This window comes from Xiphias gladius, chromosome 13 (assembly GCF_016859285.1).
Source record: "Xiphias gladius isolate SHS-SW01 ecotype Sanya breed wild chromosome 13, ASM1685928v1, whole genome shotgun sequence".
Taxonomy (NCBI): domain Eukaryota; kingdom Metazoa; phylum Chordata; class Actinopteri; order Istiophoriformes; family Xiphiidae; genus Xiphias; species Xiphias gladius.
The window spans coordinates 1,701,509-1,723,731 of record NC_053412.1 but is presented as its reverse complement, the minus strand read 5'-3'; the positions used below and the strand labels follow the sequence as shown (position 1 = coordinate 1,723,731).

Below are 22,223 nucleotides of genomic sequence, written 5' to 3'. Positions count from 1 at the left end.
CCAGACTTTCTAATTCTCAGCTCTGTGGCCCAGTTTGGCTCCAATCTCTTAAACCTCCCCTCGGCTCTCATAACCCCCTCCCACAGCACGACCACAGCGCTGCCTGGTTAATAATTGACGAGCTCGCCCTCCCCTCTGCTCCCCTCTCTGTGTCTCTTTCCATCACTCTGTCTTTGTGGTGTCGCTCGTCGGGTTTTCCAGGCAGAGACAATCGGCCCTCCCTCGCCTCCATCGCGTCCAGTTTCCACCTGCTGTCGCCTGCATGTTGACGACTATCAGCAGGTAAACAGACGGAAACACGGGAGCAGCTGCTGGTAGGACCGGACGTCAAACATTCAAACTAGAGAGGAGGCTGTTTAGAGTTTTAGCCGTTTACATTTTCAACTTTTTTCAGGACTTTTTAGCTGCTGCGTGACTCTTGAAATCACGCCAGGAAACAGCAGATACAGCTCTTTCCTCTCCTATTCTCTCTTCCCTCACCACAACACGGCAAAATGTTCTGATGTAGATTTTGTAAAAATTAAAAACATAACATTTTTGGTAAAACCTTGCAGTTTATCAGAGGCTTTTTGGTGCTATAGAAAACCATTTAGCCTTTTAATATCGATTACCCTGTTTGGACGTCATCCACTGAGAGAAAAGGATTATTTTCAGACTCTTCAGATGAATCTGGACTTAAAGGTTGGGAACGTGTTTCCTAGCAACATACTCAAAAGTACTTAAGTACTTAAAAGTAAGATTTCTCTAACGCACCATGAGCAGAACGGATCCACGTGATAATTAAGAAGCATTTTAGAAAATGTTCGCATATCTGCTGAAAATGGCTCCACATACAGAACTTCAGTGGACTTTCTGGAACTATTTTTACACTGTTTTCACTATTGTCCTAAAACCATTTGAATGAAACTTTGAGATGTATGGTGTTTTGTTGTGAAGAGCCCTTGTAGAAAGCTTCTGCAGAGTACTTAGTGTGAAATTATTCTACTGTGGTTCTCTAAATCTGAGACCCAAGTTTTAATAAACCAGAATTTTTACAAAGTTAGAAACAAGTAAAAACCTATTTTTGCCTTACAACTTGTTTTTTTCTATTTATTTTTTTTAATTCGCTCTTTGATTATACAGTTTGAAACTCTGTCAATGGGTTGTGAGTAGACACTGATTCACTTTAAAAGGTCACGTGTCAAAAAAGGTGGGAAACCACTGCTATAGAAGAGAAACACTCTTAGATTATTCCCCATTGAACCATTATGAGACAACATAAATCTGTAAATAATGTACATAAAGTTTCTCTCATTGCCTCTTTTCTCTTGAACACATAAACATAAACCAGCTAGCTAGAGTGGAGATCCAACGGGATCTTGTAGTGAAGTTAGATCAAGCGGAATCCTGGATTAAAACACCTGCTCTTTGGCCTGAGAAGCCAAACAACTCTGCATGGCTGGTGTGTGTGTTGTGATGTGGAACCTGGGAGACTTTTTACCTAATTGTTTGGGGAGTTTTGGAGGCTTTGTTCATCAACATGTGACAGGACAGGTCAACCTTTACTTCAGAAAGTGTACAGAAGACAGGTGGAGCGTTTGGTCCTGAGGACATTTCTCGAAAACGTCAAAAGGTCAAGTACTTAGTGAGTTAGTAAATATACTGAGACATTTCCTTTGATCAACAACGTGATAGTCTTTTCTGCTGGTCATTAGGCAGGTGTCCAGGCGCTAATCAGAGGCCTAACTGAGCACAGAAATCCTCACAATAATGTAAGTAAATATTAAACTCCTCTCTCCGGCCCTTTTCAGAAAGCTGTTGGAGCCATGAAGGAGTTGGTGTTCCTCCTGCTGGTGGTGACGGAGGTGTCATCCAGGTTTCGCAGCAGCTGGTGCGAGCTGGGATGCGACTGTCGAGGAGATCTCAAGTTCACCATCTGCTCCCGGGCTCTCTTCACCCAGCTGCCCAGCAGAGTTGCCCCCAGCACCGAGCTCCTCGACCTGTCCGACAACCACATCTCCGTCATCCCCGAACGCTCCTTCAGCAAGAACCGCAAACTCAGAGTCCTCCTGCTGCAGAACAACAACATCAGCGTGGTGGAGGACGGTGGCTTCTCTCAGCTGGAGTTCTTGCAGAAACTGGACCTGAGCTGGAACCAGATCTCGACCCTGACTGAGGGTTTCTCCGTCGGCCTCGCTCTGCTGCGGGAGCTGCAGCTCGCCCACAACCGCCTGACGAGCCTGGACAGCCTGAGCTTCCCTCACCTGGACGGCCTGCAGAGGTTAAACCTGACCAGCAACGCCATCCACACCATCCAGACGAGGTCGTTCTCCTCCATGAGCGCCCTGCGGCAGCTCCACCTGGAGGACAACCAGCTGACGTCCCTGCGGAGCGGCATCTTCTCCATGCTGCGCTCCCTGGAGGTCCTCAACCTGGCCGGAAACCGGATCAGCGAGATGGACACGTCCGTCTTCAAGCCGCTCGTCAGCATGACTCTGCTCAACCTGGCTGACAACCAGCTGTCCAAGATCTACTTCAAGACGTTCCTGAGCATCCACACCTACAGCACCCACATCCTGCTGGAGGGGAACCCGTGGAACTGCGACTGCGACCTGCAGAGACTTTTCCGGAAGCTGCGGAGCATCCAGAGGCTCTTCCTGGACGACTACTACAACCTGACCTGCAAGACGCCGCCCGTCCTCCAGGACTACCGGCTGATGGACGTGGACACGGAGCTGTGCATCGCCGAGACGGTCACCGTGCTCATCATCACCGTCACGGTGGTGATCACCGTGCTGGCAGCCATGCTGATGGGCGAGAGGAAGAGGAAGAAGAAGAAGAAGGGGAAGCACTGGACGCAGCAGGGAGAGCTTTCTGACGAGTCGGACTACTGAAACACACCTTCCTCTTCTTCTGCTCCTGTCTGAAACGTACCACAGTTCACTTTCTCTCTGTCCTTTCTTTAATTTCAGGAACGCAGTGTTGTCGCTTAAATCCCCCAGGAACATCTGGAGCGCCTGGAAAGAGATTTGAGATTCTGCGGTTCATTTTGTCGGATTCTTGCTGGAAGGATTTTCCATCTGCTTTCGCACCGAAAAGCCCTGAAATGCTTTCTTTCAATCACACAACATCTGCCTCAGGATAAAAACACTTTATATTCCTGAAGTGTCTCTCCCCTAATTTGACCGGTACATTAATAAAAGCGGTTTATTTTCACATATGAAACGTATCTTTTTTTTTTTTTATGTGACTGAATGTGATGAAGTGAAAGCAGTGGTCGAGTGTTGTTAATGTTCCTGATGGGACTATAAATTCGGTACAACATTAAACGGGATGCCGTGACATTCAACTGTGTAAAGCTTCTCATTTAAGAAAATCGTTTCTTCCACATTCTCACATTTTCCGGTAGAACACGACCCAGAAGCGCTTGTCAGCACAGCGGCCACCGGCTGCTCACATCTGCAGCATGTTTACGTCTACAGCGATCCCTGCAGGTGAAAAGGATGTATTGCACTGAACATCATTTTATTGATATTGTCGTTTTCAGGAAGAACCAGACGAGTGCGGTTTATTTCCTGGCAAAATATCTTTATTTTGCCAGGAAACTTATGTTTTACTTATCTTTCCTGGAACTTCTGTTCTCATTGTTTTGTGTACTGTGGGAAATTAAACTTGTAGTTTTTGTTCTTTAGGGTGATTTAATTTGTTTTAATATTTATCCTCTAATATGGGATTTATATCGTCTACTCAAGCTCGGTCTTACTGCTCAACTTGTACCGAGTCTGTTTAAGTCGAACAAGTTGCATGTTTATTTATGTTTTCACTGCGATTAATGGAAGTTTCCCCTTTAATTGACACACTGGAGACGTTTCGGCGGAGTCGCTCTGCCGAGTCAACGTGCCTGGATTTACCGCCGAAAACTACCGGATATGGGAAAAATAAAAGCATAGCGTACACCCGGACATCACGCAAACAAAATACGGGTGAATTGTACCGCAATAAATATGGAATGCAGTACTGTAATGCCATTTTCATTATCAGCACTATTCAGTATTACAGTTACTGTATCAATGATTTAATTCACTGTTTGGAAATGTCAGAAGATAGTCAAAAATGCCCGCTGTGATTTAGGAAAGCTCAATCAGTCGGATTCAGGTTGCTTGTTTTATTTTATCAAAAGTACAAAACCCAAATAAATCCACTTTATTATCATTGAAGATGCAAAAAAAAAAAAAAAAAATCTGAAAATCCTCACATCTGAGTAACTGGAACCACCTCTTTTTTTTTTTTTTTTAGCATTTTGTCTTCACTAAATTACTGTAAATTGATTTTATCATGATCAACTAACGAGTAATTACTTCAGCCCTGGATGGATGCAATAAATTTCTCTGCATAAACAGGAGCTTTATGAGCATCCATTGGTAGATAGAGAATTATACTGTATATTGATAGACAGAGAGTCATTTAAACAGCCTGCAGAAAAAGAATTTAAAAATTACATTAAAAATGTAATGAGAAGATTCAATATTGACTGAAAACTATTTAAAAACTCATTAATGCAAAACGTATGTTGTACTGGGGGGCAACTTGAGGAATTATCCCATTGCTTTGGGTTAATAATAAGGTAAGAATGAATTTATAATATAATATATCATATATCATATCATATAAACAATGAGTTTTATTTTGAAAGCACCGGCCGGATGATGACTTGTCGGTTGATGTCAGGTTCAGGACAGGTGGGAGCTCCGGTTAAACGAACCGCTGTTGTTCTCCATACAAAGACGGCGAGAGGCGGAGAAACACTTTAAATTCACAGTAAATTTAGAGCATGAACTCTCCGCCGTGAATTCAGACGTTATCCGCGAAATAAAAGTTTTTAATTATGAGCGGTTTTGTGTGAAAAATGTCCGACCGAAGACAGAAAAATTCAACAGAAACTGCGCAGTCATAGTTTAATGGGAGCGGTGACCTGAGCAGGTGAGAAAATTAATGTGCTTCGTCTTTAAATTTCCTGTTTTATTTTCCACTGAGGGGTTGTTGGTTTTTTTTTTTTCATTATGTTTAAAGAGTTTCATTGATGGTTACAGGAGGCTAAATGAGAGAAGCCGTAACGTCAGGGAGTCGTTTCCGGTTTATTTCGACTGCTAACGACATTTTAGCCGCTTTCCTTAAATTCAGCTTTAAATTGAGTTTGGTTTATTTTACGTGTTAGTTTTTACACATAAAATAAACTAGTTTTATTCAAAATATTAAATACTTCCGCATTTGACCGTCGGTGACAGTCAGTGACAGACGGACTGTTTCCAAACTGGGGTCCGAGGACCTCCGGTGGTCCTTGGAAGAAAGCCCTAACCGGTTTCTGTATTGATCATTGCGGAGTAGATGATCAGTTTTGATGTCCTCGTGACATAGTAGTGGGTCTGAGACTGTGGACGTCCAGGGACCCTCAAAAGGGGGTCCCACTCAGGGTCTACAGCAACCTGTGTTGAAATCAATTGGTGAAAACAAACCAAAACAAAAGTTGCTCGGTTTTGTTTTTTTTTCCTCCATCCAGGCCACATCAGACCAGGTCCAGATCAAAAACTACTACCACTTAAACTTCACAAACCTGGACTAGAATAAGTAGACTCCAGAGACTGTTTCAGATTTGTGTAACCCCTTCATTGTTTTTGTAAAATAAATAGGGGGAAAGGGGGATTTTACAGCTTTTTTTGCCACCCAGACCACATCAGACCAGGTCTAGAGCAAAAATCACTGCAGGTAGGCTTGTCAAATCTGGACTACATTGACAGTGAGACTATAAAGACTCATTTAGGACAGTTTCAAGTTTCACGTGTGTGTGAAACCTTTATTCTGTTTGCGAAAGCAGAATAGCTTTTTTTTTTTTTTTTTTTCCCCCCCCAGACCACATGAGACCAGGTGTAGATCAAAAACCACTTTACTTCTTCTTGTCGACCCTGGACTAGACTGACGAGCAGACTCTAGAGACTGTTTAAAGCACAGCTACAGATTTGTGAAACCTTTGTTCTATTATTGGCATTATTTCTTAATTTGTATTTTATTTTTTTATTCTTTTACATTGAGATTCCAGAGTTGTGTGATATACTGTGTTGCTGTATTTCAAAAGGTAAAAATAACTTTGTATGCTTTTGTTTTCTAAGTGAGATGGAAAAGGTGATTAAATAAACATCAGCACCGTGACTCAAACAGCTGCAGATCGGCTGATTTTTCTCCAGCAGAGAATCGTCAGTGGATCACGGATCAAACGATTCATAGATCAGTTATCGGCTCGGTGAGGGGAAAAAATGTGAGACCTGCTTTGTCTGTTTCTCTGTAACATCCCTTCATCAGACCTCTACCTAAAGAAGCAACTGTGTGTGCGCCGTATTTAAAGCTGTTCCTCTTAAAGACAGATCTATTTATATTATCAAATCGGCTGTTTGATTAAAGCCAGAGTGAGCGAGGTACTGATGCTGGAAAATCTCCAGACCTTTTTACATGTAGTCAGAGGGAGAAACGCGTAGTGAATCATTTTAAGACATTTTCTTACACAACAGCAGTGTTTCCCCGCAGAGGGATCTATTTCTAAACGCGGTAGAGGAGCATTAAATCCTGTTTGGTTTCCAGCCAGACATGATTTAGTGTTTAGCAGAGCAGACAACCCTGCCAGCTGAGGGATAAATTCAGTATCATTTGGTTATTGACCGTTGGTGCCGAACCCTCATTTCCTTATCTGCCAGATATGCCAGCTGACGACAAGGTTGCCATCCTGACGGACGACGAGGAGGAGCAGAAGAGGAAGTATGTGTTGGCCGAGCGGTGCGACGCCCTGTCGGAGGAGCGGCAGGCGGGCGTGTCCGCCACGCCTGTGCCCACCTCATACGAGCCCCCCCAAGAGACCCCGGCCTCGCAGCCCGACTCCATCGGCTGCTGCAAGAGGATGTGCCTCCGCATCAACAGCCACCTCCTCATCTCCAAAGTTTTCTACTTCTTCTTCTACGCCGCCTACGGCTCGCTGCACCCCCTGCTGGCCGTGTACTACAAGCAGCTCGGCATGTCAGCCAGCCGCAGCGGGTTGCTCGTCGGCATCCGCTACTTCATCGAGTTCTGCAGCGCCCCCTTTTGGGGCGTGGTGGCGGACCGCTTCAAGAAGGGGAAGGCTGTCCTGCTGTTCTCGGTGCTCTGCTGGTTGGTGTTCAACTGCGGCATCGGCTTCGTCAAACCAGCTGAGATGAAATGCGAGGAAAAAGGTGCTGCTCCCGTGACGCCGGAGACGCCTGCGAGGCCGACCCTCCCTCACGGTAACGTCACGCATCCGGGCAACTCCACCAACAACAACAACAGCAGCGGACGCCGGAGCTTATTAGACCTCGCTGAACTCCTGGACTTCGGCCTGCTCCACAGGCAGGAACGAAGCGTCCACGCCAGCGTGACGTCGCCCCCCTCCAAGCCGGCCAGCACCACCCAGCTCACACCAAATAGCACCCTGCGCACCACAGCCGCCACCTCTCAGGCTCCGGCCAAGGCCAAGGAGTACCAGATCATCTACAACGAGGACCAGGTGGAGACCATCTTCCTGCTCATCCTGCTCGTCATCATCGTGGGCGAGTTCTTCAGCGCCCCGGCCGTCACCATCGTGGATACCGTCACCCTGCAGTACCTGGGTAAAGCCCGGGACCGCTACGGCCTGCAGAGGATGTGGGGCTCTCTGGGTTGGGGTCTGGCCATGCTGCTGGTGGGCATCTGGATCGACCACACACACGTCACCGTCGTGATCGACGGTATTGGCTGCATCCTGCCCGACTACCGCCTACACAACTACCAGATCGCCTTCATCGTCTTCGGCGTGCTGATGGGCGTGGCGTTCGTCGTTGCCACTCAGTTCTACTTTGAAAAGGCTGGCGACTACGGGCAGGCGCTTCCAGAGGGGGCGGCGGAGCAGACGGACGGCGCGAGGTCGATACCGGAGTCCGGCTCCTCGGACCAGACTCCCATCAGCCCCGCTCAGGAGTTCCACTACAGCGATCTCCTGAGGCTCCTCTGCAGCGTGCGCTACAGCTCCGTGCTCTTCGTCGCCTGGTTCATGGGCTTCGGCTACGGCTTCATCTTCAGCTTCCTCTACTGGCACCTGGAGGACCTGAAGGGGACGACCACGCTGTTCGGCGTCTGCTCCGTCCTGAGCCACGTCTCCGAGCTCGCCGCTTACTTCACCAGCCACAAGTTCATCGAGCTGGTCGGACACGTCAGGTAAGACTCACTGGCGTGTGAAGACTGTCCATTGTCAGTACGATCTATAATTAGCACAAACCTACCGCATGATGACGCATTCGGGTTTTAAAATAAAGAACCGAAATGTTGTAGGTTCATTTGTGTCCTGTTCTAAAGAACCAGCCAAACACATTTCAACTAACAGTCATTATTATTGTCAGTTAATCAGTTGATTATTTGTTCGATTAATTGTTTATTCTGTGTAACGTCAAAAAGTTGCCCGTCACAACTTCTCAGAGCCGAAAGTTGTGTCGTCAAATGTCTTGACCTGTTTGACTAAAGGTCCAATATTAGTTTACGGTGAAATGACGGAGAAGAGCAGGAAATCCTCTCATTCGAGAGGCTGGGATCAGAGAATTTTTGGCGTTTTTGCTTGAAAAATGACTGAAACTATCAATGAGATTATCAATTTAGTTGTGATTATTCTTCTGTCGTTCGACCAAGTCATGAATTGACTGATTGCTCTAATTCTAATTGACATTACTGAAACCAGCTGGTATCAGATTTTTTTATGTCCAGACAAACCTGAGCATTGAGACTGCTTCCAAACTAGAAATGAAAAACATTTGCCTTAGCATGAGGCTAAAAATGTCCAGGCTGTGTAGTGAATCCTCCTGGAAACCTCTTTTCTAGCAGCTTTATTTGGCTCCAGTATGATAATAAAATACTTACGGTGTTCATTCATCACCGTAAATGAGGGCGTCCCTGATTATGAAGTGCTACAAGCTGGACGGTTAAATCCGTCCCCCGCTCTGCAGCAGCGGCTGCAGGTAGTCGGTTGCATCCAGCGTCGGAGCGGTTGGGGAGTGAAGGTGCCTCTCTGGGACAATGCCATCATTGATGCTCGGGGTTTCTGTCGGAGCGGATTTGGGGCCGGACCTCACAGGCAGCGAGGACATTTGAGAGCGCGGTGTTAGATGTCAGGCATCAGTCCTGCGCAGAAAACATCTCTGCCGTCCACTCTGAAACGGCTCCTGCGTCAACAGGAGGGGAGGTTGGAGGGAAAAGGACGGGGAGTTTCTAAAAGGATTTTCAGTTTATTACTGACCAAATACAAAGATTTCCTGCCTCACATGTCCTGCTGCTAATATTAATCACCGACTAACAGCCTGTGTGAGAGTATTTTAATGAGACCGTGGCTTTTTAAGAGCTCCTTTCAGAATAATTTATCAATGTTACTAGGGCGGGATGTGGAATCTCCGATGTCTACCCTTCTTGTAATCACTCTTCATGAGTCTCTAATTTATTTTTACAGGCCTGAAAAGTTTTTTTAAAGAAAACAAAAAAAAACCTTAGTCATTCACAAGGAGAAAGAGGAAAGTCTGAAAAAATAACCATGGTTTCGTGTAGCAGACATTTGTGAGGGTCCTGACCCCCAAGTCGGGAACCTCTAGTCAGTTACGCAAAATTATTTGATCACAGAAGAAATCCTGAATTAAATATGAATTTATCCTACTTCTGTTTATGTGTCTTAACAGCCTCTTCGCTCCTAAGGAAAACGGGACGCAGCCAAACGCAAAGCAAACGCACGATCACTCATCTTCCTCAGAGCGATCAGACCTATCGATACGTTGACTCACAGATTGTCAGTTTGTCTTTAAGCCTCATTAAACAGTGGGCAAAAATCCAGTCTGGAAAAAACAAAACAGTAGTGGAGAAAAAGATGTTCATAATCCTCAAAGTAAGGTTTGAAAAAATGTGTTGTTTTGATGTTGGCACCGAGTAATAATGGCAATGTATTGGAACCAGAGCGGAAAACAATACCCAGCCCTTATTATTAGTATTAGTTCTGTAAGATAATCTTATTTTGCTTTACAGTAAAAGAGCAAAATAAAACTGTAACTGATGTCAAACAGAGTTGAAACAAGCTAAAAATGATTCAGATGTTGCTACACAGCAAACGTTAATTTCATTTTCAGGGTCTGCAGCACATGCAGGTGGAGTCAGACCCTGAAGCCGCAGACCTCACGGTATCTTATTCACACTGTGTTTTTCTCCACGTTGTTGAGTCTTCAGCGTGCAAGGATGTGACACTCTGCTGCAAACACGCTTCCTGTTTCACTGGAAAGCCTGAACGAGAGCAGGGCGGGCTGCAGGTTTAGCATCCTGCTCTGCTGGTCACTTGGCCTGGTTCTCCGCCACCTGCCACCTGCTCCCACCGATATGCCCCGACGGTAACGGAGGTAAACAGAATGGAAGCAGTGGCACAAAGCTGCAGGCTGTTCAGCCCAGCTTCGCCCTGATGCCCATTTGTTCTGCGGCGGTATTGAGGTATTAAAACAGTATTTTCTGTGCCCTAATCAACACTGGGTGTTTTTGGCGTTTAGGTGTATGATCATTCTGATGACAGCGAACCTGCCACTATTTGTTTTTTGAGATCAGTAAACTGGAGCTGTTCTAAGTGAGGACAGAGCTCTCACACGTTGGCTAACAAATATGGGTTTTATTGGGGTTTTTTTGGGTGTGTGTGGGTGGGTGTGTGGATGTGTGTGTGTGTGTGTGTGTGTGTGTGTGAGTTGGGAAACTTGTCAGGGTAGCTAACAGGAGCTGACAGACTAAATGGTGGCGAGTCTGAATTCCTTAATCGTCGGGGAAAATCTAATGTGTGTGACGCTAACAGTAGCAAAGAAGCTGCTCCTCTGGATTTTAAATCATTCGTGTCTTCAGTGACAGATCCTCAGCTCGCACAGCTCGTGTGTGTGTGTGTGTGTGTGTGTGTGTGTGTGTGTGTGTGTGTGTGTGTGTGTGTGTGTGTGTGTGTGTGTGTGTGTGTGTGTGCGTGTGCGCGCACTCAGCAAACCATCTTTGGACGAACAAACACGGCAATAATCCTGTCTGGTGACGAACAAATGAACTGACTGAGGGTGTGTCGTGTTCTTGGCTTCGGTTCAGCTCTTTTGTTCTTAAACGCTTTAACGTGAACGCTGCAGCCAGAAAACAGCCCTTACAAAACACAAGCCTGTGGGTGTTTGTTCAATTAATACATTGCAATACATTTCTTTAATGCAGTTTCTCAAAAGTAAGTTTTGTGTGCTCTCCACCTTTCTATTATCTTTTTTCATTTGTTGGCATTTCTCACAATTTAAAAAAAAATACTTTCTGTATTAAACAATAGCCAACTGGGGGGGTGGGGTGAGGAAGCCAAGCAGAACCGAATGAACTGACGCTCATTTTCAGTTAAAGCGCGTCTTTGTTTTATCAGCTGCTATGGACAGAAAGGAGCACAGAAAAATCCCGGACACAGAGCTCACTGAGTCGCTTAATTCATCTTTAAACTGACAGGAGACTAATCAAGGGCAATTTTGATAATGGAATAATGCAAAAGGTCAATATTTCAAGAAAACTACTGGAGGTGCAGTTTTCTTAAATTTCTCTTTTTGTAAATGGAGTATTGAATATGCAAATTTTTTTTTTCTTTTTTTACTTGTAATGAGAAATAAAAGAATCAGAACAATTTTAAGAAGTTACTTTGGAACTTGGAAACTTCAGCATTTGTCATTATTTTTGACATTTTTTTTTCTGTCCACTGTCCAATAATCAAGCCACTCGTGAGTCTTTTGTTTTGATGCCTTTGTTTATTTAGAATTAGAATTAGAATTTAGAAAAACTACACATTTTCACTCTGGCTTAGAGCAAAAAAACAAAGTTTCCACCTTAAATCTACAATGTCACTGGGTGGCTAAAGCAGGTGTGGGATAGTAGTTAATGGTAGGGATGCTGGTTTGATTCCTGGCTCCTCCAGTTTAGGCTGTTTAGACAAATGCGTCTACTAATATATTTACCCCCCCTCCCCCCTCCCCAGAGTGCTGTACATCGGCCTGGCCTGCAACACAGCTCGTTACCTGTACATCTCCTACCTGCAGAACGCCTGGACCGTCCTGCCCATGGAGGTCCTTCAAGGTAACGTCCATTCGTTCCTCTGTCTACAGGGAGGGTTTTGGCGAAGCTAGGACCCTGGGGACCGGCTGCGTTTGTCCAACAGGATGCTTATCAGATGGCCTTTTTCCTCCTGCAGCCTGGATCGCTAACAGCGACGAAGCAGGGTCCGCTGGTTGGCGGGAGGCGGGCTGGAGCTGCACTTCAGACACCGATGAGCTTATACACAGACAGGAAGCTTAGAAAATACTCACTGAACTTTGTGCTTGTACAGGATTCAGGTTGATTAAGGTTAATAAGAGAATACAATATAAGAAAAGCTGCAAACCCTCATGTTTGAGAAGCTTTAACCAGCAAATGTGTGGAATTTTTGCTTAAATAGAAAATAATAATAATAATGAAAATACTTGTAAAATACAAAAAAACAATTTTCTGTCGATCGACTAATCGATTAATTTACTAATCATTGCAGCTCTAGGAATCTTGCATTACTGAATTTACGGTAACGTATCAGCTCCTTTCTAGGAAATTATGGGAAGCTGTTTGACCGGTGAAATAAAGTATTACCACAAGTTATATCAGGAAAACGTTTAGTTTATCTCATGCGTAAACTACCTTTCTGTAAGTAGAATAAATCCAACACACTGATGCTGAAATCTAATTAGCTTGAAATGTGAATTATTTAAACATCGCAAGAAGCAGTTTGCAGCATTTAAATGCACATTATTGGAGGATAAATCAAACTGCAGTAGATAAAAATGTAGAGCAATCGCAAAAAAAACCCCCAAAAAAACCCAAAAGATGAATCAAAGAAAAAAATAGTATAATAAAAGAAATGACAGACACCAATGGAGGCCAGCTCCTGTATGAGTGTGGGTAGTTTGTTTGAGACGTGGAGGCCGTTGAGGAAACACTGACGCCGCACAGAATAAACAAGTGAAAACCAGTTCAGAGCTTCAGCTTCAAGGTCACCGCCTGTTTTCATCGTGAAGCCGACCTGTTAAAACAATTAAAAGTTTAAAAAAACAAAAACAACAAAAAAAAAACCAAACCGATGTGTATATATCTTAATCTGCGTTCAACGTTTCCAACATGCAAGAGCCGAGGCGGAAACAGATCACATTTTTTCCGTCGTTCACCTCGGGTGCTCAATGTGTGATAAGCTGCCGCCGGCTCTTTGAGAAGGCGCGCTGGTCACGTGACACGTTACCGTCTAGTCTTCTGCTGGACTCCAAAATAAAAGTGTTGGTTTTAAAGTGCGGCTTTTATTCTCATGTGTGGAGATTTAAAAAAATAAATAAATAAACACAACAGAGCAGGTTCAACCAAAAAGAAATAAAGGTTCTGGGGGATCAGCATTCGTTATATTTTGCACTGTAAATAAAAGCTACGGACCAACAATTACTGGATTCATTCTGAAGTTTGTAGTCGGTTATCACCAGACAAATACTGTATGTAATAACTGCAGCTCAGATAATTTATCAAATAACAGTCAAACAGACGCATGAGGCTCCTGCAAAATAATCTAAGAGAAAAACTGACGTATTTTTCTTTTAACCGCTTGATTTACTGTAATGAGCCAGTGTTGTTTTGAGGTGGTTATATGCAAATATCTTCCTTGAGTTACTATAACAGTGAAAGTAGAAGTGAATATAAGCATTTTTTTTATATTGCTGACTGATGTTGAGTCATAAATGGTGTATAATTATATTGAGCCAGGAGCAATTCCAAAATTGAGGGGTTGTAGCATAGCTTCGTTGCCCTTTCCCTGAGCTTGTCTGACTGTTGCAGCTCAATAAAAGTGAGTTTTCCTTGTTTCCACACTACTAATGATTGTTTCTCCGAAAAGTGTAGTTGTCTCCGGAAATATCGAGAGGTTTTATGTTAAAGGTTCAAGCTTTCTCTGATGCCGTTTTAAACATCAGCATCAACAAATCCCTTAAAGTGAATAAACCCACAGTAAACTTATCCCACAGACGCGCATCCTCTGTTTTGATTTATTCTTAAGAACGACTCAGCGACCGCTCCAGATGTCTTGCTCCTCCGACCCACATCTTTCCCCGTGTGTCCCCCAGGTGTCACCCACGCCTCAGTTTGGGCAGCATGTATCTCCTACCTGAGCGCCGCGGTCCCCCCTGCGCTGAGGACGTCGGCGCAGGGAATCCTGCAGGGCCTTCACCTGGGTCTGGGCCGCGGCTGTGGAGCCATGGTGGGAGGAGTCTTCGTCAGTTACTTCGGTACGGCACCGCGGCGTGTTCGCCGTTGCTCAGCGCACAAGCTCAAAGTGCAGTTAGATAGTGCACCAGTGGAGTTTTTAGGATGCATTAGTTGTTTTGTTTTGGCCACTTTGGGGCAGAAAATCTTTTTTAAAAAGTGATGATAACTGAATAAACTGAGATACACTGGTGCTTCAGCTGTTTTACCACCTCTCGGTGGCCAAAAACGGATTTTTCCAGCTTTAAATAAAACTTGACTCTACTCCTGAATGGAGTAGTGTCAAGCCAATTGAGCTGAGGTATATTTATGCCTCAAAACGCGAGTAGTTCTTACACCGTTGACAGTTTCCCCGCTTGCTTCGCAGGTGCTGCAGCGACGTTCAGAGGCATCGGCATGGCCTCGCTCGTCATCCTCCTCATCTTCTCCTTCATCCAGTGTTTGACCGGAGAGACTGAGGAGAAAGGTGGGAAAACCCTGACTTCCTCCATCCAAACGTGCAGTTTTCACTTGATAAAATGTGTTGAAAGATGTAAAAGATGCTCCTCTTTTCCTGAGGGGAAAGAATATGAACGAGGAGGCGGGTATTTGTTATATGTTTGTTAATCTTTCTTGTTTGTTTTTTTTTGGAAGTCTCTGTGATCAAGATCTCTAATGCAAGAGAGACTTCACAAGAAATTATGTACATGCAAGATGGGTTTTGTTTTTGCTGCTTTTGCTGTTTTCTGTCTTCTGACTAAATTTTTATATTTAAATTTACATGAAGTTGAATCTAAAAAACAGAATTTGTGATGTCCTTTTTTTTGGTCAGAGGACAAAATGTTGGCAGAGAACATCCCGGTCCCCTCCAGCCCGGTTCCCATCGCCACCATCGACCTGGTGCAGAGCCAGAGCGCCGGCGGTAACCCGGCCTCGGGCCACCAGGCCGCCGCCTTACCCGTCAAGAAGACCAAGCACCAGGAGGATCAGGAGGACGTTACCCGGCCGGCCTGGGTGCTCTCCGGAGCCCCCTGGGTCACCATCGCCTTCGCCATCGTCCAGATCAAAGAAATGATGAACGCGGCGAGGAGAGGCGGACCGCCACCAGAGACCCACCCACTGCAGGTGAGCAAAGCCACGGTTCAAGTCACGTTCGTACAGTCACTGAAAGACTAAGAGGAAAGGCCGACATGTTAACACGATAATATTTAACATGTAATCTTTAACATGCTAATGTTAGCATTAAGTTTGAGATGGATCCTGTCATGAGATCATCTTGTGGAAAATACAGATAATGACAAAAAGCTTAGCTTAGTATTTTTTCCTCTAATGGAAACTGACCTTATTTTTGTCCATTTTTATTTATGACAAAAACCCCGATTTCAATTTAGTAAAATTTTACACACCTCAGGAGGCAGTTTCTGTCAAGCTGGTTTGTATAAAAACATTTTTAAAAATGTAAAAAAAATAGACAAAGAGTTCATGTGAAGATGGAAGTAAAAGCCAAGTTTTTGCAAAGAAAAGTTTCAAAAAAACACAGGAGTCGCTCACAAACGACGTCCGACACTGTGAGGACACATAATGTCCAGAAAGTTTATAAAACTATAAAATTGACTGACACTTGAACAGCAGAAATTAATCAGCAACTGTTCTGATGATCGATTAATTGGTAATAATATAATATATGAATTAATATCGAACTTTCTCCGGCTCAGGCCTCCGGTTTGTGGCTTCTCTCTGCCTTAAATAACGGTGGATTGATTATCTTTGGGTTTTGAACACATTGATTGGCTCAGAGGAGCCAGTTCAACGTGAAGACATGGCGTTGGGCTCTGACTCGATGATAAATATAATCAATTATCGCTTCTGTCCCAGCTGCTCACAAGCCCTCGGGCCTCAGCTTCCTCCTATTTGTTTCACATACGGGCAATTAAAAAACGTTCCCAACAGCATGACTGTACTGTAATGTACTGGAGTCATTCAGGACATGTGTGGGGTCCACGATACCTCTGCGTGTCTCCGTGTCACTTTAAAAACAGGTAGAAAACGTCGTCATACAACAGAGCTTTTTTTTTTTTTCCCACTGTTGATTAATCTGAAGATTTTTTTAACAGATGAATCAGTTTATCGTTTAGTCGGAATAACGAAAAACGTCCGTCGCCAGCTCTCAGAGCCCGAGACGACGCCTTCACATGTTTTGCTTTGTCCGACCAACAGCCCAGAACGCAAAGGTTTTTGGTTTAAAATGACATAAAACCGAGAAAAGCAACAAATTCTCACTTTTGAGATGAATGACAAATGGCATCTGTGTTTTTCTGTCGATCTCAGTCTGTCACCAAAGACACAGTCCGACAGTTCTGACGCTCAGACCCTGAATCAAAGCTGGAGGACTGTAAATGATGGTTTTCCATAGTTAAATCTGAAAAAAAAAGTGTGACTGTGATTGATCTGACTGGTCCAGAGGAGACACTTTCACAATAAATCATTAGGACAACTAACATTTTAGACTGTAGTTCATGTTTTAAGGTGAGACAGGCGCCTGTAGCCACTGGAAACAGACACATGCTGGTGCAGCTGCAGTCGCAGTAGATGTCAGGTACTAATAACACACTGTTTCCGTCTGTTGTGTCTGTCTGATAGTTTAATGACTGTGTGGGAAATGTGTCTTTAACTTTCACTAATCTGAACCCTCTGACGCTTCCTCCTCTAACCGGCTGCCCACACACACAAACACACACAAACACACACACACACACACACACACACACACACACACTGAAGAAAGGTGAGACAGTTTTTTTTTCTTTTCTTTTCTTTTTCTTTTGTGTGTGTGCGAAGGTCGATGGAAAACTACCTTGTGTGTGTGTGTGCGGGGGAAGGTGTTCAGGGTTTCATCTGTGTGTGCGTGCATGTGTGTGTCCTGTGATAACAGTGACTCATATATACCTGTATGTACGCGTGTTCATAAAAACTCCCACGCCCGAATGTTGACGTCATGCGAGGTGCATGCGTTCCTGAATTACCTGAGTGATTTTATGTTTGAATAAGCTTTGTTGAAAACTGGTTGCACAAAGATATCTCACCGAGTTAGTCCGGAATTCGGTTTGCACTCGAGTTAGTCCGAGTTAGTCCTGAGTTAGTCCGGAATTTGGTTTTGCACTCGTGGCCTTTCTCCGCCTGCGTCCCTGTCTGTTCTTTTGAATCGTCGTCAGCAAAATAAAAACCTGCTCCGATGTCTCCGGAGATGTGAGACCAGCTGTGATCGTCTCTGTAGCTAGCGGCTCGGTTCCTGAGGTGACGGGCCGGTCGGTGTACATCGTGAATTGTCAGCTCGATTGACCGTGTGTTTTTTTACCCTTAAGGCGGTCTTCATTATTTCCGACACATAGCGTTCCCTACGCAAAAACCTAAGGAGAAAATCTAAACGTTTTTTACGTGTTATCCAGCAGTGGGTTCTTCAGAGGTCATTTTTCTGAGCCTACAGATACGTACTGTCTGCTCTGAATGACCAACGGTTCGCCCGGCGCAAAAACAACACTTTAAATGTTCGTTTTAGCCCATTTAAATATTTTTTCATTTTGAGCAGTGCGTAGACACACGTGTGTACCCTCAAAGTTTAAAACTGCTGCTTAATGACAGGTAATAAAAAATGGGACCGAATCGAAAGGTAACGTACAGGGTTCAGAGGACACAAGTGATGCTACAGACGGTCAAGATTCATTCAGGTCCGTGCAGCCGATGAACGTAGACAGTTATGTGAAGTCTGACTATTTGTGAGATTTGAATTATAGTCGGAAATGATCTTTGTGCATCCGTGTCCTAGTTAACAAATCTAATAGTCTCTTACAATAAGTCTCTCCTTTTTTTTTTTTTTTTTTTAGCTAGCCAGACACCAACAGGTTTTTCCAGCCTGGTCTGTTTCTAGCCCAGTTTATAGACGCAGCATTCAGGCTTTATCATAAAAGACAGTTCTGAATATGTTCCCCCGCGTTGGTGCCAGATGTTTATAAACGTGTGATGAACCTCCATCCCGGTTTGCTCCTCCTGTTTCCAGGTAACTAATGAGCGCGTGCCGGCCGAGGCCGAGGCGGCGGCGGCGGCGGCGGCGGCGGCGGCTGCGGCAGCATCGCACAGAAATTCAACGGATGATGGTACAGGTCTGCCGCCCACGCAACCAAACACCGCCCACCCCAGCAGAGACCTAACGCACCCACCCTCAGACAGAGGAAAGCCTGAGGAAAACCCAGCCTTCACAGCAGAAAACAAAGACTGACTTTCTGTTTAGAAACTATTTAATTTACACACACTGAGCTTTAAACTCAATGTGGTTTATTACTGTAAAAATATCCACCTTAACGAGTCACTTGGTCTCAAATTCAGTCCTAAAATCAGAGTAAAACTCCGCTGCTGAAATATTGTAACACAAGAATTAATTTGTTGAGGTTTTTCTTTTGTTCCTTTTCTTTTCTGAAATGGTTTTAAGACGGATAAGACTTGTTTTAATGGTTCGTTTTTTGCAGCGGGGAGCGTGGTTCGAGTCTTTGGGTGAAAAAGGAGGCGCGTTCGGCGGCACTTCACTCCTCAGAGGCGAGCAAATCCAACGCGCCTCGGAGCCCCGTGCACTGTGTCACTAGCTGCCCTTTAAGGGTGGAGTGTGATTCCACAGCAACGTGCAGGATTTAAAAGAATTGACAGCTGCTACAACAAAATAATGACAGCACAAAAGTAGAACATTAAATTGCCGTTGTTCTGTGACACAAATGATAAAATATTTTAGGGGGTTTTAAACTGCAGTACTTACTTTTCACGCAGAGGTTCCTAAACTTTCGTGCAGCACAGGTTGTTTCTAAACTGGCGGCACGTTGTCTCTCATCAACGATCTGCGTTTCCCGTGCCGCCTTCACAATAAAGGCCACTCCGCGTGCCACCAGTTGAAGCAGCAGTGGTAAATGTTGGATTAGCGTGGGCAGTCACTCAATAGAGAGCAAACAGTTAAAAGTTAAAAAAATACACAAGAAATTGCATCAAAAACGGAAGGTTTTGAACTTTAACTTGACTTTTCCGTCCCCACACGCAAATAAGCCTTGATATGAGATCAGATGAGAAAAGTAGACCATTAAAAAGTGAAGCTAAACAGAAAACTAAATTAAAAATACAGACAGACCCAGACTGTGGCACGTTCAAGGTGCAAACTTGCCTAACTGGGCAGTGTCTGGATCTGGATTTTAGAAAGAAGAAAAAAAAAAAAAGACATGAATCATTCTTTAACCTTATCTGGGTCCAGGTCACGTGAATCCAATTATATCATCGGTAATTATCGTTATGCTCGGCTGCTACACCCTCGCACATTCATGCTTTGGTCGTTATGATCGTGAAGCTGGTATTACATTGCATTCAGTGTATTTCAAAGTCTTATCTTTAACCTGGTGAGGCCTATAAGTGTGTTTCCTTAATCATGCCAGCTCTGTATTAAATGTTCTGTGGCCTGTGGCGCGGGGGTCGGGAACCTCTGTAATAATCAAATAAAACGGTATTTTTGCAGATTTCTTTAAATGCGTTCGACTCGCCGCACTTCCAGTGCAGTTTTACACGACAGGACGCCGAGGACAACAGGTCGACCTGCACTGGGGAGGCGTCAGATCCTTCGTTTCAGATTTCATCACAAAATCGAGACTCGGCAGAGGATGACCCCGCTGTCTGAGGTGGACGTTTGATTGCTGTATATTTGTATAATTTCCTGACGGGGCGCGTTGAAGGACCCGTGATGAAGAAGTGCCTCTTTTAAACCCACTGTAAAGCCTCTCGATCGTCATTGTTGTCCCCAACTTATTACTCCACGATGTCAAGCAGGGATCCCTTTACTGTAGCGCACTGCTACAGACAGATCTGTCGTCTTTTTTAAAGGTTGATTCCACTGTTTTTGTATTGAAACCACCAGTACCCGACACACGCTGTGTCTGCTCTCCTGTAACGTTGATTTCCATGCCAAACGATTCCCGGTGTTCGGTGTCTTCTGTGTCGCCTGAGCAGGAAGGCCTGAGGGACTGAAGAAATTCTGGTAACTGTAATGTGGACGATTAAAGGAGACTTTGGAAAAAGAGCGAAGCAAATGAAAAATGTCAAGTTTTTTTAAAAGCCTGTTTTTCTGTGATGGAGCCAATGTCAGCCCTTTAATGCGGTATCGGTGTTATCTTCATCGTATCGGTAAAAAAGTTATGAAATGTGTGTTGCGTTGATAAGCAACACAAGTCTGGGCTGTTCTAAATCGTAGCTTCGTATCTGTCAGTGTTTGTTTTACGACTATACGATCAGTCAGTTTCATTATTGGAATACACATCATCGTTTTAATTAATCTTACATTCTGTAAATTGTCAGAGTTAATGATGGATCCAAAAACATAACGTCCAGTCGTTTGTTGGCAGCCTGAACCACCAAAATAAAAATAAAAAAAGGTGTTGAGTTTAAAGGTTTATGAACGGAGAACGGCGTTGAGGGAGTCACCCAGGGAGTGAGCAAACTCCACCTGCTGAAGAAGACTGTGAGACGTGGTTGAAAGCTCCAGAAAAAGACAGTAAGTGGACCTTGAGTTAAGTTTTTCAAGCTGCTATTTCCGAGGTCAGGAACGACTTTCCCGCTCGGAGATTTGACCCAGAAATATTTGTTTGACGAAAGTGACTCCCCACAGGGTCCATCTAGTAGCCGTTCCGGAGCTTTCGATCCTGTCACGCGAGCCTCCCCGCAGATGGATCCGATGCGCGAAGACTGTGTGATGCGAGGCGGAGACCGTCTGCCCGACTCGTGGTTCGGACGCCAAGAACGGGGCTTGAAAGTGTCAACTCTCGTACCTACATGTAAGTACGACTTTGATGTGCTGCGGTATACTTCTACCTCACTACGTTTTAGAGACAAATGTTGTACGTTTTACTCCATTGCGTTTATTTGTCAGTTACCTTACTAGTTGCTACTCGCAGGTTAACATTTTATGTTTAAATTACGTGATCATCCAACAAATTACGATGCACTGTTATATATTAAACTACCAAAAGTAGTAAAAATAAAAGCAGTTAAAATTAGCACCACCTCAAGTTACTCTGTTACAAGTAAAAGTCGTGTATTCAAATCTTTACTTGCGTAAAAGTACTAAAGTATTACCATTAAACAGAACAACGTATAATTATGGATGCATTATTATTATTGTACAATAATACATCATAATTTATTTGTTGATAATATTTTCTATTATTAATATGAATCTGCAAAGTAACTAGTGAGTTATTAAATAAACGTAGTGGAGTAAAAAGTACAATAAGTTACCTCTGGAATGTAGTGGAGTAGTAGCACAAAATGGAAATATTCAAGTAAAGTGCAATTGACAGTACAAAGACTTGTAATGGAGTGAATGTAATTACTGAAGCAAAGGATCCAGCGACGTGTTGTGCTTTCACAGGCTGCCGGGTATTCTTAATGGTAAAGCCTTTGTAAATTGACTCTGCATGTGGAAGATGCAGCGCAGCAATAAGTAAATCTACTTCTACTCAGAACCTTAGTGGAGCAGAAGCCCAAAGTGGCATAAAATGGAAAGGTCCCAGGGATCTAAGGCAGCTGTTGCGTTTAAAAGCAGCCGCTTGATGGCAGTAGTGTTCCGAGAGCGCTGGAGGATTTATTGAGTCTTAAATGGACTGAACCGGTCTCTACATGTGAGTGTGCGGAGGGTTATTGAGGTCGTGGTGCGCCTGCTACTGATGGGTGTGTGTGGGAGGACAGTAATAGGCTTCCTCAAAAAGTAGACTGTGTGCTGGCGTCAAATAAATAAATAAGTAAATAAAATAAAATAAGTAAGTAAATAAAAAAATAATAAAATCCAAACCGTCTTGGCACACTCAGCCTGTCTGATATCCGTGGAG

At 44.1% G+C, this 22,223-nt stretch overlaps 2 protein-coding genes across 6 annotated transcripts; both read left to right on the top strand.

The window, feature by feature from the left end:
* The first annotated feature begins 1,805 nt into the window (after positions 1-1,805).
* LOC120798306 (leucine-rich repeat-containing protein 4C) lies at positions 1,806-2,873 on the top strand. The gene has a single exon (XM_040142518.1). It carries the CDS (start codon positions 1,806-1,808, stop codon positions 2,871-2,873), a length of 1,068 nt encoding a protein of 355 aa, XP_039998452.1.
* Positions 2,874-4,695: 1,822 nt separating this feature from the next.
* LOC120798224 (major facilitator superfamily domain-containing protein 6-A-like) lies at positions 4,696-20,417 on the top strand. 5 transcript variants are annotated; one of them, XM_040142369.1, is made up of 8 exons: positions 4,696-4,959; positions 6,144-6,274; positions 6,723-8,229; positions 12,053-12,150; positions 14,202-14,363; positions 14,708-14,806; positions 15,152-15,444; positions 18,374-20,417. In XM_040142369.1, the coding sequence occupies exons 3-8, from the start codon at positions 6,725-6,727 to the stop codon at positions 18,590-18,592; spliced, it is 2,376 nt and encodes a 791-aa protein (XP_039998303.1). In that variant the 5' UTR covers positions 4,696-4,959; positions 6,144-6,274; positions 6,723-6,724; the 3' UTR covers positions 18,593-20,417. The 5 variants fall into 5 exon arrangements, with proteins under 5 accessions (XP_039998303.1, XP_039998302.1, XP_039998301.1 ...); XM_040142368.1 differs by having other exon boundaries at positions 6,144-6,289; XM_040142370.1 differs by lacking the exon at positions 4,696-4,959 and adding an exon at positions 5,581-5,742 and having other exon boundaries at positions 6,144-6,289.
* The last annotated feature ends 1,806 nt before the right edge of the window (positions 20,418-22,223 follow it).

Excerpts from the sequence above, each read along its gene's own strand:
- LOC120798306 (XM_040142518.1), top strand. The coding sequence starts at position 1,806 with ATGAAGGAGTTGGTGTTCCTCCTGCTGGTGGTGACGGAGGTGTCATCC.
- LOC120798224 (XM_040142367.1), top strand. The coding sequence starts at position 6,725 with ATGCCAGCTGACGACAAGGTTGCCATCCTGACGGACGACGAGGAGGAG. Across the intron at positions 8,230-12,052 it reads GAGCTGGTCGGACACGTCAG|AGTGCTGTACATCGGCCTGG; the intron begins GTAAGACTCACT and ends CCCCCTCCCCAG. Across the intron at positions 14,364-14,707 it reads AGTCTTCGTCAGTTACTTCG|GTGCTGCAGCGACGTTCAGA; the intron begins GTACGGCACCGC and ends CTTGCTTCGCAG.